The sequence below is a fragment of the Trichogramma pretiosum genome, unplaced genomic scaffold, assembly GCF_000599845.2.
Source record: "Trichogramma pretiosum strain Unisexual culture from Peru unplaced genomic scaffold, Tpre_2.0 scaffold27, whole genome shotgun sequence".
Taxonomy (NCBI): Eukaryota; Metazoa; Arthropoda; class Insecta; order Hymenoptera; family Trichogrammatidae; genus Trichogramma; species Trichogramma pretiosum.
This window is the reverse complement of record NW_019641694.1, coordinates 580156-593931: the sequence shown is the minus strand read 5'-3', so window position 1 is coordinate 593931 and position 13776 is coordinate 580156. Positions and strand designations below refer to the sequence as shown.

The following is a 13776-nucleotide window of genomic DNA, read 5'->3' as shown; positions in this document are numbered from 1 at the left end:
GAGAGGAAGAGAAAGAGAGAGAGAGAGCAGAAACAGCAAGAAGAAGAAGCAGCAGCAGCAGCTCTTCTGCTATATACTGCCCCCGCTTTTGTACGTGAGCAGCAACAGCTCGCACACATCCTATCGCTCTCGCTCAAGTGGTTGCTGTCAGACACGCAGTGTCCATCGCGTGGATAGCATCGCACGATACACACGCATTTACGTAGGCCGAAGCACATCCGAAACAACACACCAACACAGACAAATTCACGCGTTGTTATTTTGCATCGAAGAGGTTTTATCGTGGCTGTGAATCAATTTTTGTCGTGCCAAAAGAGCTGTTGAATTTTCCCCGAAAGACGAGTCGACTTTGTGACCGATGGCAAGCAGGCTCGGCAGCAGCGCAACCTGGAGCTGACCGCTCTACCGGTGAGTCCTACTCGTTATATTCCTAGCCGTAAGAAAGTAAAAAGTTTGCCGGCCAATAAAGTACGCGGTAAAGCTAAGGGGCAAAAAAGCAACATCGCGCCTCGCTTCGTCACACTGTATGTATATGCACACACAAGCTCGCGTAAGCGTATAAAGCTCGGCGCGCTTTTTACCCTCGGCGTATCGCGCTCAAGACTGATAAAAGCGTTAAGATTTTTCTTGCCATAAAGTCAGCGGGCTCGAGCTCGCTGCTTACTGCTTTGTAGCCGTGTGTACACCTAGGCCGCCGCCGCCGCGCACGCTATCGCTTCATTTAAAATGCAAATTTTTTTCGTCGCGCTCGCGCTCCGTGAAACGCACGAATGGCACATACACGGTAAGTCATGCGCACTGGCCGACCAAATTATTCCAATTATGACCGAGGCGCTTTCCCTCCGTCCTCCACTCGAGCAGCCTCGACTCGAGGGAAGAAAAAAAGCACGTTGCTCAGTCGCGAGTCCGACGCGCGATGGGGCCTGCACGTTGCGCAGCCTCATCTCTGACTCTCTGTGTCGCGCAGTGCATCCATAAGTTACCGCGAGTTTAAGTCGAGCGTGAATCGTCCGATCATGTGTCAAATTTATGGATTCGTTTGAATGGGTAAGTGCTACATTGCCAAGCAACCAAAAACGAGAATAAAAAAAATCGGCCACTTTTAACTGTAAAAGTAAGTTCCTCGCAGCTTATCTGCCTCGGCTGCCGGTATCCTGTAATTCGGTGCGAAATTCTTAATTCTAATCACGCGTAAATATTATGTCTTTATCAGCTGAAATAGGGGCAAAAAGAAGGCAAAGAAGCAGTAGCAGCTAGGCGACTTTCGTTATCCACCGTCCGACCAATAATCGCGAATGCTCCAACTTACTGGTACGCGCTGCGCTGAAAAATCGTCCAGTCACTCGTAAACAAGCGGCCCAGGGAGAAAAAAGCCTTTAATAAGCTTACGACTACAATTTAGCTCCGCTACTTGGCTCCTTTAGCGCGTCATAATAATAATTTAATTAACGGCCCGACATCGGCTGCGATTCGTTTCTTCCTCGGCTGCTGGTGCGAGGCACTGGAGGGACGGCCTCTGAAAATTAGCATAAAAACAACTGTGTACATTGGCCGCAGCGTGAAAGAAAATCTCGAATTTCCATGCAAACTTGGTGGCGAGGATGAGGTTGTCGTGGCGCGTCCCAGTCGTCATCGCTTGTACACGCTGATAATGCGCTTAAAGGCGAACCTGCTGCTGCTGCTATACTTGCGATGCTGTTCCGGCTGATCCTTATCGGCGATATCGTGGCAAACGTTTTCATATACTTGGGCGTTTTATAAATGTCAGCTTTTTCTGTTATCGTTTTCATTGGCCGAAGATTAACGGAATAAAGTCGTCGACCGAGCTAGATTATCGGAGGAAAAAAAGCGATCTAGACAGACTCATAAGGTGAAATTAGCCGCGAAATTTACACGCCACTCGTACACGAAATAGCTCTATCGAGGCCGCACCGATAGAATCGCGAAAAGTCACATTGTTTCATCCTGAAGGAGTAGAGTGGAGTATCGTTTCTCGCGGCTTTCAACGGCCCACGACCGATGCGACACTGCGGAATGGCCAATTTTCTTGAAATATTGCGCGTCTAAAAAAAAATAAAAGCCGTACGGGGGCAGAAAAAGCAAAGAAGGGGGGGGGGAGGAAAGTTGGCCGTCGACAGGTACAGGTATAGGTCGGCGGCTGGGTTAGCGGCGCGCATGATAGGCATCGTGCGGTCGGCGGCATTATCGGGAGCAAAAGCTCACATGGCAGTCTCGCTCGCTAATGTATTCAGATTTTTATGGCTGTCGAGCCGTGCATATCGCTCGGAGATCCGCCGGCGACGCCTATGTATGCGAGAACTTACCCCCCTTTTTGCAAGCGCGATCATGCTATTATAATACACCTCTATATACTGTGCCTCGGTATAGCAGCCGCAACCTAATGAATAAACAACGAAAAATCGGGTGATTTTCCCAACACGCAAGAGCGTGACCTTATACGTGTGTACGCCATGTATATATGCTGCAAAGGGACGTAAATACGTTCCCTACAGCATATTGTAGATGAAATTTCATTTTTGTCGAGGCAGAGAGAGAGAGAGAGAGAGAGAGAGAGAGGTAGCGGGTATATAATAAGGGAGAGCACAAAAAGCACTTCAAAGGACGATTAAGTATTTGCTGCGTACACATGCGTTCTGGGCCTAAAAAGCGTACGAAGCTGCGCGAACTTGATGGATGCAGGCTACATTGACGAGTGCTGCTTGGCGGCTCGGCTCGGGATCCTCGGGAATGCCGACCTGAGCAGATCTGCGCCCATGGCTTTTTAATTGCGCGATCGCGCCGAGAACGCGACGTACACAACGTGTATACAGTGGTACAAGGAGGAATTTTCGAGGAGCGCGACATGCGGAACGTCGTCCGGATGAAGACGTCACCGACTGATTTATAAACGATATAATTATCCGAGCTCATTCTCATTATCGCTAGGCAACGCCGGACTCACAGGCAAAAACATGCGCTACAAATATTGTAGGAATAAAAGTACGCGCCTATATAGGTACAATTATACAAGTACGAGCGAAGCAAAGCTCGCGAGCCAACGAGTATGACGCGTGCGAGAAGAAAAATCAATTTATGCTAAAAAGTCGAGAAGCGTGTCCGCGAGGTCGCGCGCATATAATGTCTGGTAATTAAATCAAGATTAGCCCGCACGTATGTGTACCTACGCGACAACAACAACAAACGATACCGAGCGGGGGGGTCAGAGCTTCGAGTATACGGCCTAAATCGGCCGCGATATATACCGTGCCAGCTCAAAGAGCAAAAAAAAGAAAGCAGCCAATGCTTCGGTAATCGCGCGTTAATTTGCATCGCTAAGCACGCGCTATCGTGTGACCAGTGCCCAGAGCCACCTGCTACCTTATATACCACTTTTGTAAGTCCGGTCGACGTTCCGATATGCGCAAAAGTATATAAAAATCCAAATTTTGAAAAATGAAAAATGTACTCGCGCAAGATGCTGCTGCTGCTTCTGTTGGCTACTTGCTACTTAGCATACGCTGAAATTAGTCAACATTCGATTTCACGGAACGGCCATAAATTTCGGGATGGCCCGCGCGACCGCCAGCCGCAGATGATTAATCAATCAGGAGCAGCATCGGCTATCAGTGGCAGTTTAGTCGGCCAATTAATACCAGTTTTACGCCGAAACTGTATTTAGCGATATGGCTCGGATAGTCGACTCGAGTGGACTACGGCCAAAGCTGCCCGAAGCTGATTAATTGACCGTGATACGTAATAGTACCGGTTTTTTATTGGCTCCTTTTTCCTACCTGCTTTTTCTTGCTTTACTCGCGCATTGTCGTAGAGTCGCGTGAAAATTTTCAGCGCTAAAGTGGAAAATATCGAGCAGCAGCAAAAAGCAGCGGGCTGGCATCTAACGACGAGGAGTCACGCGGCTAGGCCTAGTCGCTCGTAACACATTTTATATGCACACCCCCGTTATCGGTCACACACAAGCGCAGAGCGAGGCACACTTATATACGCGCGGACGGCCGAGGCACACGCACACATCGACGCGTCCTACGGTGTCATGCTCGCCCCTCGCCTATAATGGAGCATTAAAATTCATTAGGCTATATATACAGTGTGTACGATTCACGCTAGGCTCATTATCATAATCGCTGAAATAACGCCCGATGATGCCTCGTATACGCAGTTCCATATGCACTTTAATGATATTTATATCGTCGCTATGATTTCTTTTTGCAGTTCGAGTTCCAAAGCAGTCGCAGAAATGCCGCATACAGGTAAGGACCAAACTTGAGATACAACCATTTTAATGCCGAATTATGAACGATTGTAAATAAAATATCGATGATAAAAATTAATAGTTGCTCGGCTCGAGATCGAGCAATAATTCGCGGTTCTAACAAAACCCTTTTTCGCCTATATTCCGGCTTGGGCACTTTTATTCGACGACTTTTTGAATTATCGTTTTTAATTGCCTTTTTATAAAGTGCCTCGCAACAGTCTGCACGCGATGATATACGAAAAATTCAGCGGGAGAGGCGTGCGCGCGCGCAAAAAAGTTCCATCCAACATCTCGCCATAATCGTAAAAAAGCGTATACGCTCGTTCGCGGCATCAATAGTGAAAAATTAGATTAATGTATTATGACGAGAGAGAGAACGAGAGAGAATTCTCTTTGGGGACGGTAAAAAAAAGAGAGAGAGGAAGATGCTAATCGTTTATATACATTAATCGATACGCGCGGCGACGAAGACGACTATGCTACCGTTTCGGCAAAACATCAGAGACGGAGCGACGCGACAAGCCGTCGATTCTGCCGAACGATTAAAAAGCCGCGGAATAGTTGAAAAATCTCGGGGATCCGCTATACTTTTTCGAATTTATAAATTCCCCTCACGGTAATTAAAGGCAGCGATAGTATGCCTTCCCGTTTTACCAATGAGTCAGTGTCATTCGCGATCGGACGAATTGTTTCGAATTTCGGGCCTCGTTGGCTCGATTTGTCCTCGTCGTTATAAAAATAAATACCACAGACGTCATCGACAAATCGATCTGGTCGCATGCCGATCCGTATAAATTATATACCTATGTGTATCGAGATATGCGTGTAGTATGTGTTGGTCGAGATCAAGAGGAGCATCTCTTCTTCTCCTTTCGCACGCGCTCGTATATATTTAATATATCTGCCTTGTGTATATTTATACGCACCTGTGAACAGGTCCACTCTACTATTAGTAGATCGATGAGGCAAAAAATCAATTACCGCGGCTCTAGTCGAAAAATCAATAAAACGCCAACGATATAGGTATATATAAAGTCTATTAGCGACGGGGCCAAATTTTCGCACATCCTCTATTAGAGAGGAAGGAAAAAAGAAGGAGATGAGACAATAACGCATCCGTTTAGGCAGCTCGCTCGTCAGCAGGTGTACAAATACACGTGTAAGGTGGCGCGTGTTCTCTGCGCGTCGAGGGGTCTAAATGAGCAAAAGGTCCGATAGGCATCGAAAGGCCATTCGGCGCTAATTTCGCGCAGCGCTTCGGCGGCCCCCTTCTCGAGCTTAAATAGCCCCGTATGAGGTGCGCACTGCACCTATCTTCCTTCTCGTAAGCCTACCTTCGTTCTTATACCCCGACGACGACGACGACGACGACAATCGAGCAAATCTTGATTTCGACTAATTTCGCCTTGTTCTTCTTTTCTTCTTTCTCCTTTCTTCTTTCTCCGTCGGCCCTTCCTTCATTGTTTTCGTTTTTTTTTCTTCGTATCATTCTTGGTGTTTCGTTGTGCGCGCACTCCTTCCTTCCTCTCTTGCGTCTTTGGGCTGCATAATTTTGTTTGTTTTACGGGCTGTTTACGAGTTTCATTTTGTCGTTATATACATCTACTTACCAGTCTGAACTTTTTATTGTTTAAAATGACGAAAAAGGGGGTGCTGATACGCTGCAATAAGCGCCCCTCTCTCTTGGTACTTGTTTGAGCTCGCACTTCCGTTTATAGCACAATTAATAATAATTTAGGCTCTCGCTGTATAACACGAGTTTGCGACAGGAATTTCGACGAGCTGACCACAGACTGTCGTCCCTTTGCTTTTCTCACCTTGACTAATCGATTCTCCTTAAATTACCTTCCCGAAAACTAAAAGACGGCTAAAAGACGAAAGAATGGGTCGAGGTAGCTTCAAATGGGATCTTAATGCGTTTCCTACTTTTTTTGCATACGATGATCCACGTTGTCATTTGCGATCGCGTCGGTCGCAATAAGCGCATTTTAATTAGCTAGGTGCTATATAACAATCAATTTTGACGGAACTAGCCGTGCTTTTTCCGGAAAGCCAAGTTGACCGACGCAGCCGATTGTATGTAGCAACGAAAATGGCATTTAAAAAAGTGCAAATTGCCGAGGCGCATCGATCGGGGCCGCATCGAGTGATCAACGAGATGCTGACAATTTGGCCCATAAATTCCCAGGCGAAGGGTAATAATATAATCGAGTCGTCAGCGGCGGATAAGTATTCTCTCTCTCTCTCTGTGTTACATTAAGCGGCGCGCGATATACTTTCGAGAAAGCAATTTTTTATCGGCCGTCAGGCTGGCGCGGCTTGCTCGCTCGCTCGTACGTACGACGATGTATTTTTGAGGCAATAAACTCCGTGGCGCGCATGTGTAGCCGATAATTGGACTTGATGACATTATTATCATGGACGTTGTTAGGATGGCTGAGGGATGGGGTAATTAGCCGCTGCACGTGAAGGCGCGTGCCTCCACGCAGACCTTTTCTTCTTTTTCTTTATAGCTGGGCTTTTTCTCAGAGCGGCCGAGATCGGATCCGCCCGCGAATCGTGCAGCGTCGCAGCTATACGTATATCGAGTCGGCCATGCGCTACAAGAGCCACGGTCTGCGTATCCCAAAGACGACGAGAATCTCGAGCGATGGCCGTTATTCGACGGGGCCAGCTTCGTCACGCTTACACGTATATAGCTGTACGAGAGAGAGCGAGATAGTATAATGTTTTATTGCGTGCGAGTCATCGAGCGAGGCGCGATTCGCCGAAAAGACATTTCTATCTCGTTAACAAATTGCATTTGCCGAGTCCGAGCAGCGACGCGCGTATTATATTATACATGCATTAAGCCGTTGGTCGTCGGGCCGTGACAAAGATCTGCTCGCTCCGTCCAGCGCGACCTATGATATACAATACACAATAATGCGAAATATAGAATATAATATAGAGAATATAATGTAGCTCGTACAGGTGAAAATGCAACCTACTTGCCCCCCGTGCGAAATGTCTGTGGCGGCGGAATGCAGCGGGCAGTAATATTTACGAGTCGAGTACGCGTAGAGTGCCGAGCATTATAGCTGCGTCGAGCAGCGATGATGCGCCTCGCTCGAGCTCGTCGTCAACACTTAATAAGTCGCGGCAAGCGCGTGCCGAGCCGCGAGAAAATATTTACGGCCCTATGAGAAGCGAGAATTAGAAACATAGCTCGGCCGTCGTAAAACTTACTTAAAATCCCCCCCCTTCTCTTTTTCTCTCTCTCTTTCAATTCCGTCGAAAGTATATACAGCAATTAACGCGAGTGATTTTTGTTGCCTAGGTCAAGCCGGAGTGAACCAACTCGGCGGCGTGTTCGTGAACGGGCGACCGCTGCCCGACTGCGTGCGCCAGAAGATCGTCCAGCTGGCCCTGGTCGGCGTCCGGCCCTGCGACATATCCAGGCAGCTGCTCGTCTCGCACGGCTGCGTCTCCAAGATACTCACGAGGTTCTACGAGACCGGCAGCATCAGGCCAGGCAGCATAGGCGGCAGCAAGACCAAGGTAGCCACCGTATGTGATCGACCGATTTTTCATTCTCTAACTCGAGCTATTCGCACTTCAACCATATAAACTTGAGCCAATTGCATCCAGTCTTTGTCTTTTTTTTTCGCTTAACGGTAGGAGCTCTGCGTGCTTCGACCGCCGCCGCGGAAGCCCGACCTGCGAAAACTCGTAAAAATCGAGCACTTGCGCGCGCGTGTGTGCAACACCTAATAAAATAAAATGTGTATCCTCATTGGGCGCGAGCTGCAGCTCGTCGTTTGTAAATTTCGCGCCGTAAATTGCCGCCTCTTTCTCTCGCGCTCTTACCTGCCTGCCTACATTCATACACGATATATATATTTTTTATTATGTGCCCATTGAAAGGAGCGTACCGCAGCGACTAAAGGATTTTCGCGTGCGCTCCTTTTCTCGGTGGCAAACCTCGGACACAAATATCTCTCGCTGCACTCGGACTCGAGTAGCGATCGGCATTTTCAGAATTATGCAAATGGCCCCGAGGCTAAAAATCTATATGTACCTGTGTGTACTGTGTGTTATGTGTGTGTGCACCCACTTTTTTAAAACTCGCGTGTGAGATGTACACGAAAAATTTCTCTCTTTAAACAGGCTTTAGGCTCTTTGTAAGAGAAAATAAAAGCAGGCGAAAAAAGAAAAGAAAAGGAAAAAGGGTGAAAAGAAACGAAAGCTGAGAGTACATAGTTTGGCGCGAGCTGCAGCGAGTTTATTGCCGTGATAATTGGGCAGGCGAGCGAGAAGTGAGGCCCTTCAAAAAACGAGCCTGCGATCGGCACGTTTTTCAGTAGCGTTACCGATGCGATTTTAAGAGGATCCCGAGGAGGACGACGCGTGTGCAGCGCAATTACCGTGCATTATGCTGCTGCTGCTGCTGCCTGACTCCTGCGTCCCGGCTACAGCTACCCGATGATTAGCATAATTTTCGTCGGCCGACTCGGAACGAGCGCGAGAAAGAAACGCGCCAAGTAGCTGCTATAAGATATCATGCAAAGAGGACGAGGTGCCAACTGCCCTCTTAAAAATCATAATCTGCCGCCCGTGAGTTGCGCGTAAGGTTTTATGGACCAAGGTCGTCGTTTTACTTTTACGAAAATCTGTTTCGCGCCTCGTTCGGCAACTCGTAGCTCGTCCGCTTTTGCTGCTTTTCTCGATAGATGTAGCCCAGTGGCTGGATTAATGCAGGCGGCCCAACTACCATGCGCGTAACGCCAACTATAACCGAGCAAATAATACAACAACAATGTATATGTATGCAAGTGTGCGAGCCGCAGCCACACGTGTAATGAGCCCTGGTCACGCAGGCTCTCGCGCAAAAAAGAAAATAAATAAAAAAATGGCCAGCGCTGTGTACGTGTGTGTACTCGGGCCTTCATAAAATATGCAAAAACGGCGTTGGCAAATTGTCGTTGCGAGCTGCAGCGCACACTGCACACTCGCACACTCGCACACGGAGAATCGAAAATGACGATTATCGACTCTTGCTCGCGCGCTGCTTGCAAACACTCGGCGATCGTGCGATGCCGATGGTGATTATGATGACGATGATGATGATGATGATGATGACTTTGAAAAAGGCGATATGCACCCGGGCGAGCATGCGAAATTTGCATGTCTAAGTGTCGGGCTCGAAAGATTCGGCCGGCTCGTTTTGCGCTCGAGCATACGTACGTGCATCCTGCGAATATGACACTTTTCAATTTTACGGTTATGCTCGCGTCGCCGAGCAAATGCGAAAATTATTTTTTACGCGACAAAAACCGACTACTTATATACACTTTTATAATTATTAATAATGGCCGGCGCATTCCTAAAAATCATTATACACAGAGGGACGAGCTAATTTTCACTCGAAAGCGACGTAACGATCGGCAGAGTTGTCGAGAGCTTCAACATTTTCGAGAAAAATTCGTCACTCTATAGAGCTATATTTTACGCTCCGACGATATATAATCATAGGCCTGATTTCCCGAGAGCAATGAAAGAAACAGAGGCAATAGTTTCTCGTTCACAGGTGTCCACTGGTGCGACCGACGCATATGGAGCGCTCAATCAGCAAATAATTTGCCCGCACAAATGAAGCACATACACACACACACACACACACACACACACACTTATATAGCATGCACAAACACAGAATCGCATTTTCACTCGAAAGACGCAGTCGATTTTCTCGAGCGCAAACATTGCAGCAGCAAGGCCTTATCATCCAATTAAGATCGCGTCCCAACTTGCCTATATACTAGACACGCGCGCGCGCCTTTTCTCGCGTATTTACATTTCGATGCTTGATTTTTCACGCGAGCTCGCGCGGCAAAAGTACAAACATAGACAGTAAAGTGTGCAGCCTATGCGCCGTATAGATACATATAATAATAATCCTTGGCTACTACACGTATACAGTGTATAAAAAGCAGAAAAGAGAGAGAGAGAGAAGAAAAAACAGGGTAGGCAATAATAACAAGGCAGGACAGTTCCGCTCGTCGGACGTTTGACCGTATTACGAAGGTATAGCTATATGCGTGCGCGCAATTTTACACACGAAAACATTGTCGTTTACTTGCTTTATTTTTTTTTCTTATTCTTTTTTTTCTTTTTGTAAGCGTCCAATTATTCAGCGAGTTATTTAGAGATACTTTTGAGAAAATTGTAGCGAGCGAGACGTGAGCGATACCTGCGGCTGATGAAGCCATTTCGAAAATATTATAACACTTATGAGCTCGAGAGCGAACGAATCTCTGTCGAATGTCTAAAGGGTGTTTGCGCGAGTATACGTACGTATGATAAATTATGAAGAAATGTTTTATATAAAAATACAAAGTTTCCGGCCTCGCCTCGAGCGCGGCAACGTCCACACGTCTCATTACTGCTACTCATATAATCAGCCGCGACTTTTCCTGGATAAGTGTCGCTCTTACGACGTCTCAATTGGAGAAAATGGTCGTGTCGCTCTAGGTCGAAAAAACGCGGCAGCAATTGGATCGGTAATTTTCAATACGAGCGTGCAGACGTCTCGCGCAAGAGCCTTTTCTTCATTTTGCTCAGCGACGATCGTCATTCGTGTCAGTCGCGTACACGAGGCTTAAAAGTGAAAATCAGCCGCGTGGTATATATAGCCTCTAAACGTCGGACAACGAAAGACGGCTTCGAAGAGCAAGAGAGATAAGAATCTGTATCTGTCGGTTACTGGCATTCATAGCCGGGCGAGCCACGAGCGCGCGACACTTCCTGGCCAATTATTATTGTCCATCGATGGCCCGGCCCGACTACTCGAGAGGGTGGCGATCAGTAAGCCTCGAAAGGCAGCTGTCCCCTTCGGAGCCAAGGCAGAAGCACGACTGTATACGGACGCGTGCATATGAAAAGGAACCGGCAGCTTTGCGGCTCTCTGCGTTAACGATAAGAGCCGAAGAGAGCGGGGGGTAGCCGTTGCAATTGTCCCCGGGGACTTGGCGAGCATCGGCTCATCGACACTGTAACGTACAGTGTTAACGAGCGATAAGCAGCAGCAGCAGCAGCAGTCCCGAGGCAGTTCCGAATCGCAGAGCGCACGCGCACCCACCCACGCGTCAGCCTAGCATTGCACACGCCCTTTTGCAGTCCTCTGCCAGCCGAGCCCAGCTCCACCCCTGCACACGACTATACACGTTAAACTAGCAAAAGTATCCATATAAATGCGTACGCATCCATCTAAATTGTCACGCTAATGCCTCCGTCTCACGCGTAATGTATGCTTACAGCAAGTGGCAACGCCGAGCGTCGTGAAGAAGATCCTGCGCATGAAGCAGGAGCAGCCGACCATGTTCGCCTGGGAGATAAGGGAGCAGCTGGTGCGTCAGGGCGCCTGCGACCCCCAGAGCCTGCCCTCGGTCTCGTCCGTCAATCGGATACTCAGGGGCGGCGGCCTGCAGACCGACCAGCAGCACCCGTCCCTAGAGCACTCGTCCATGTCGTCGGCGACCTCCTCTTCCTCGGCGGCGGCCACGGCTTATCAGGCTCAGATGCAGGGCAACGTCGTCGTGCATCAGGCCGCCGCCGCCGCCGCAGCCGCAGCCGCAGCTGCTCAAACTGGTACGAAAACGTTCTTTCTTGGCTAGTGATATGTCTCTGGCTACGTGCGTGATCGGCGCAAATTGAGCCGTCTTTCTGGCAATCATAGACGATGGCCGTCACGCGAGCCCATCTACCCTTTTGTGTATCGCGCTGTATCGCATGTTGCCTAGAACAGACATGCTCTCGAGTACATTGTTTCCGAGTTTGCGCGCACAAAGCCCAACGGTGGCTCCTTTTCGCGGAACTTGTAGCTTTCACGCACGCAGCCCATCCCTGCTTCATTGTATTATAACACATAGTAGTATTCGTCTGGCTGACGTTTTGGCATTTGCAGAAACACTCGTACGAGCGGATTACCAGTTTTTCTATCCTGCGAGCGGTGGCCTCGGTCCATTGAGCGTCTCGTCCGTAGGAAGCGAAGCCGCCACGGCCCAGTCGGCAGCCTGGAACTCTTCCTTTTATTCGTCGCTCTACCAGGCGCCGCACCTACATACCCTCCAGAACATAGCGAGGTACAAACCTGAAGATGCGACGACACTCGACAGAACCCAGAATTATGAATGTTCGCTCATAGCTGCTTGTTGCTTTTCACAGATCGCTGGAATCGGAGCGGCTCCACGACAATCCCGAATCGTCGCAGTCGCAGGTGCTGCTCGAACTGAAATCAAGCGCCAGCTCGACCCTCGGCAGCGAGGACTCGCTCGACAAAAGCGACCTCGAGGAGTCGGCCACGATCCCGGACTCGCTCGCGAACGCTCAGCGTCCCAAGCCTTACCAAAGAAGCCCCAGCCGGACGCCCCAGACGGTCTTGGAGCTCGGCGGCAAGTGTAGCGCCTTTACGCCGACAAACAAGTGTACACCGAATCGAGACGGGCCGTCCTCGACGTTCATCAAGGCGTCGTTGCAGCAGCAGCAACAGCAGCGACAAACGCCGCATCGGCCACAAACGCAGCAACAGCAGCAGCAGCAGCATCAGCAGCAACAGCAGCAAGCCAAAAAACGAAATCCGTACTCGATCGAGGAGCTGCTGAAAAAGGACGACGCGTGCCCCAAGAAGAGGCCGAGACTCGGCGTAGCCGGAGTCGTCCAGCCTTGCGGCATCGTCGTCGTGGGCAAAACCGAGCTGTGAATTGTAAAAGTTAAAGCGTCGACGCGCGCCAATACGTTATACGATAAGGAAAAAGGAGCATGGTGTGCATCCTCGAGCGAGAGCGCGACAAGCTTATAGCTTTACGACTGCCAACTGCTGAGCCGCAATAAAAGCACTTGTTGCCCGGCAATGTTACACGCGCGCTCGCAATTCCAGAGGGTGTGAATACATGCGCTTTTTAATAGCTCGTAAAATAATAACACTTCCTTTTGCCGATTCTCCATTATAGCGTTAAATTTTACCCCTTGATCTCACCGAGGAGAGACGACCAAATAATCGCCTTTCCTTTTTTCCAAAGGAGCGATTTGTATGATATTAGAGCTTAATCGTTTTTTTTCTCCCTCTCTCTCTCTGTCTCTCTTGCATTCTCCACTTGTACGAACGACTATTATCAACTTGTGGTTGTTCACGTCGTATGTGTTTTAAGGCTGATATGTAATGTAGAAAAAAAATCAACACACACGTTTAGATTGTCGATATTGTAGTATAACACGATTTTTAGCCAATAAGTAGGTTGACTGTTATCCCTAATGAGCCATAATAACTAGAGCCATTTATCATGTACTTAATTTCTACTTGTAATTTTCTCTCTCTCTACTTGTGTATCATCTCTTGCCGCAGCTGTTGAAAAATCGTCGCATGTTGTTTTTCTCTCGTGACGCTTTGAACCAGCCATTTGAATGTTAACAACAAAACAAGAAAATACTCGTCGTGATATTAATGATGTATCATAATATGAAAA

General features: G+C 48.4%; 1 protein-coding gene across 2 annotated transcripts; it reads left to right on the top strand.

Moving 5' to 3' along the window:
- Positions 1–281: 281 nt before the first annotated feature.
- On the top strand, positions 282–13724 carry LOC106660298 (paired box pox-neuro protein-like). 2 transcript variants are annotated; one of them, XM_023461943.1, is made up of 6 exons: positions 282–408; positions 4231–4268; positions 7593–7813; positions 11572–11902; positions 12219–12396; positions 12479–13724. In XM_023461943.1, exons 2-6 carry the CDS (start codon positions 4256–4258, stop codon positions 13011–13013), a joined length of 1278 nt encoding a protein of 425 aa, XP_023317711.1. In that variant the 5' UTR covers positions 282–408; positions 4231–4255; the 3' UTR covers positions 13014–13724. The 2 variants fall into 2 exon arrangements, with proteins under 2 accessions (XP_023317711.1, XP_014238715.1); XM_014383229.2 differs by lacking the exon at positions 282–408 and adding an exon at positions 917–1047.
- The last annotated feature ends 52 nt before the right edge of the window (positions 13725–13776 follow it).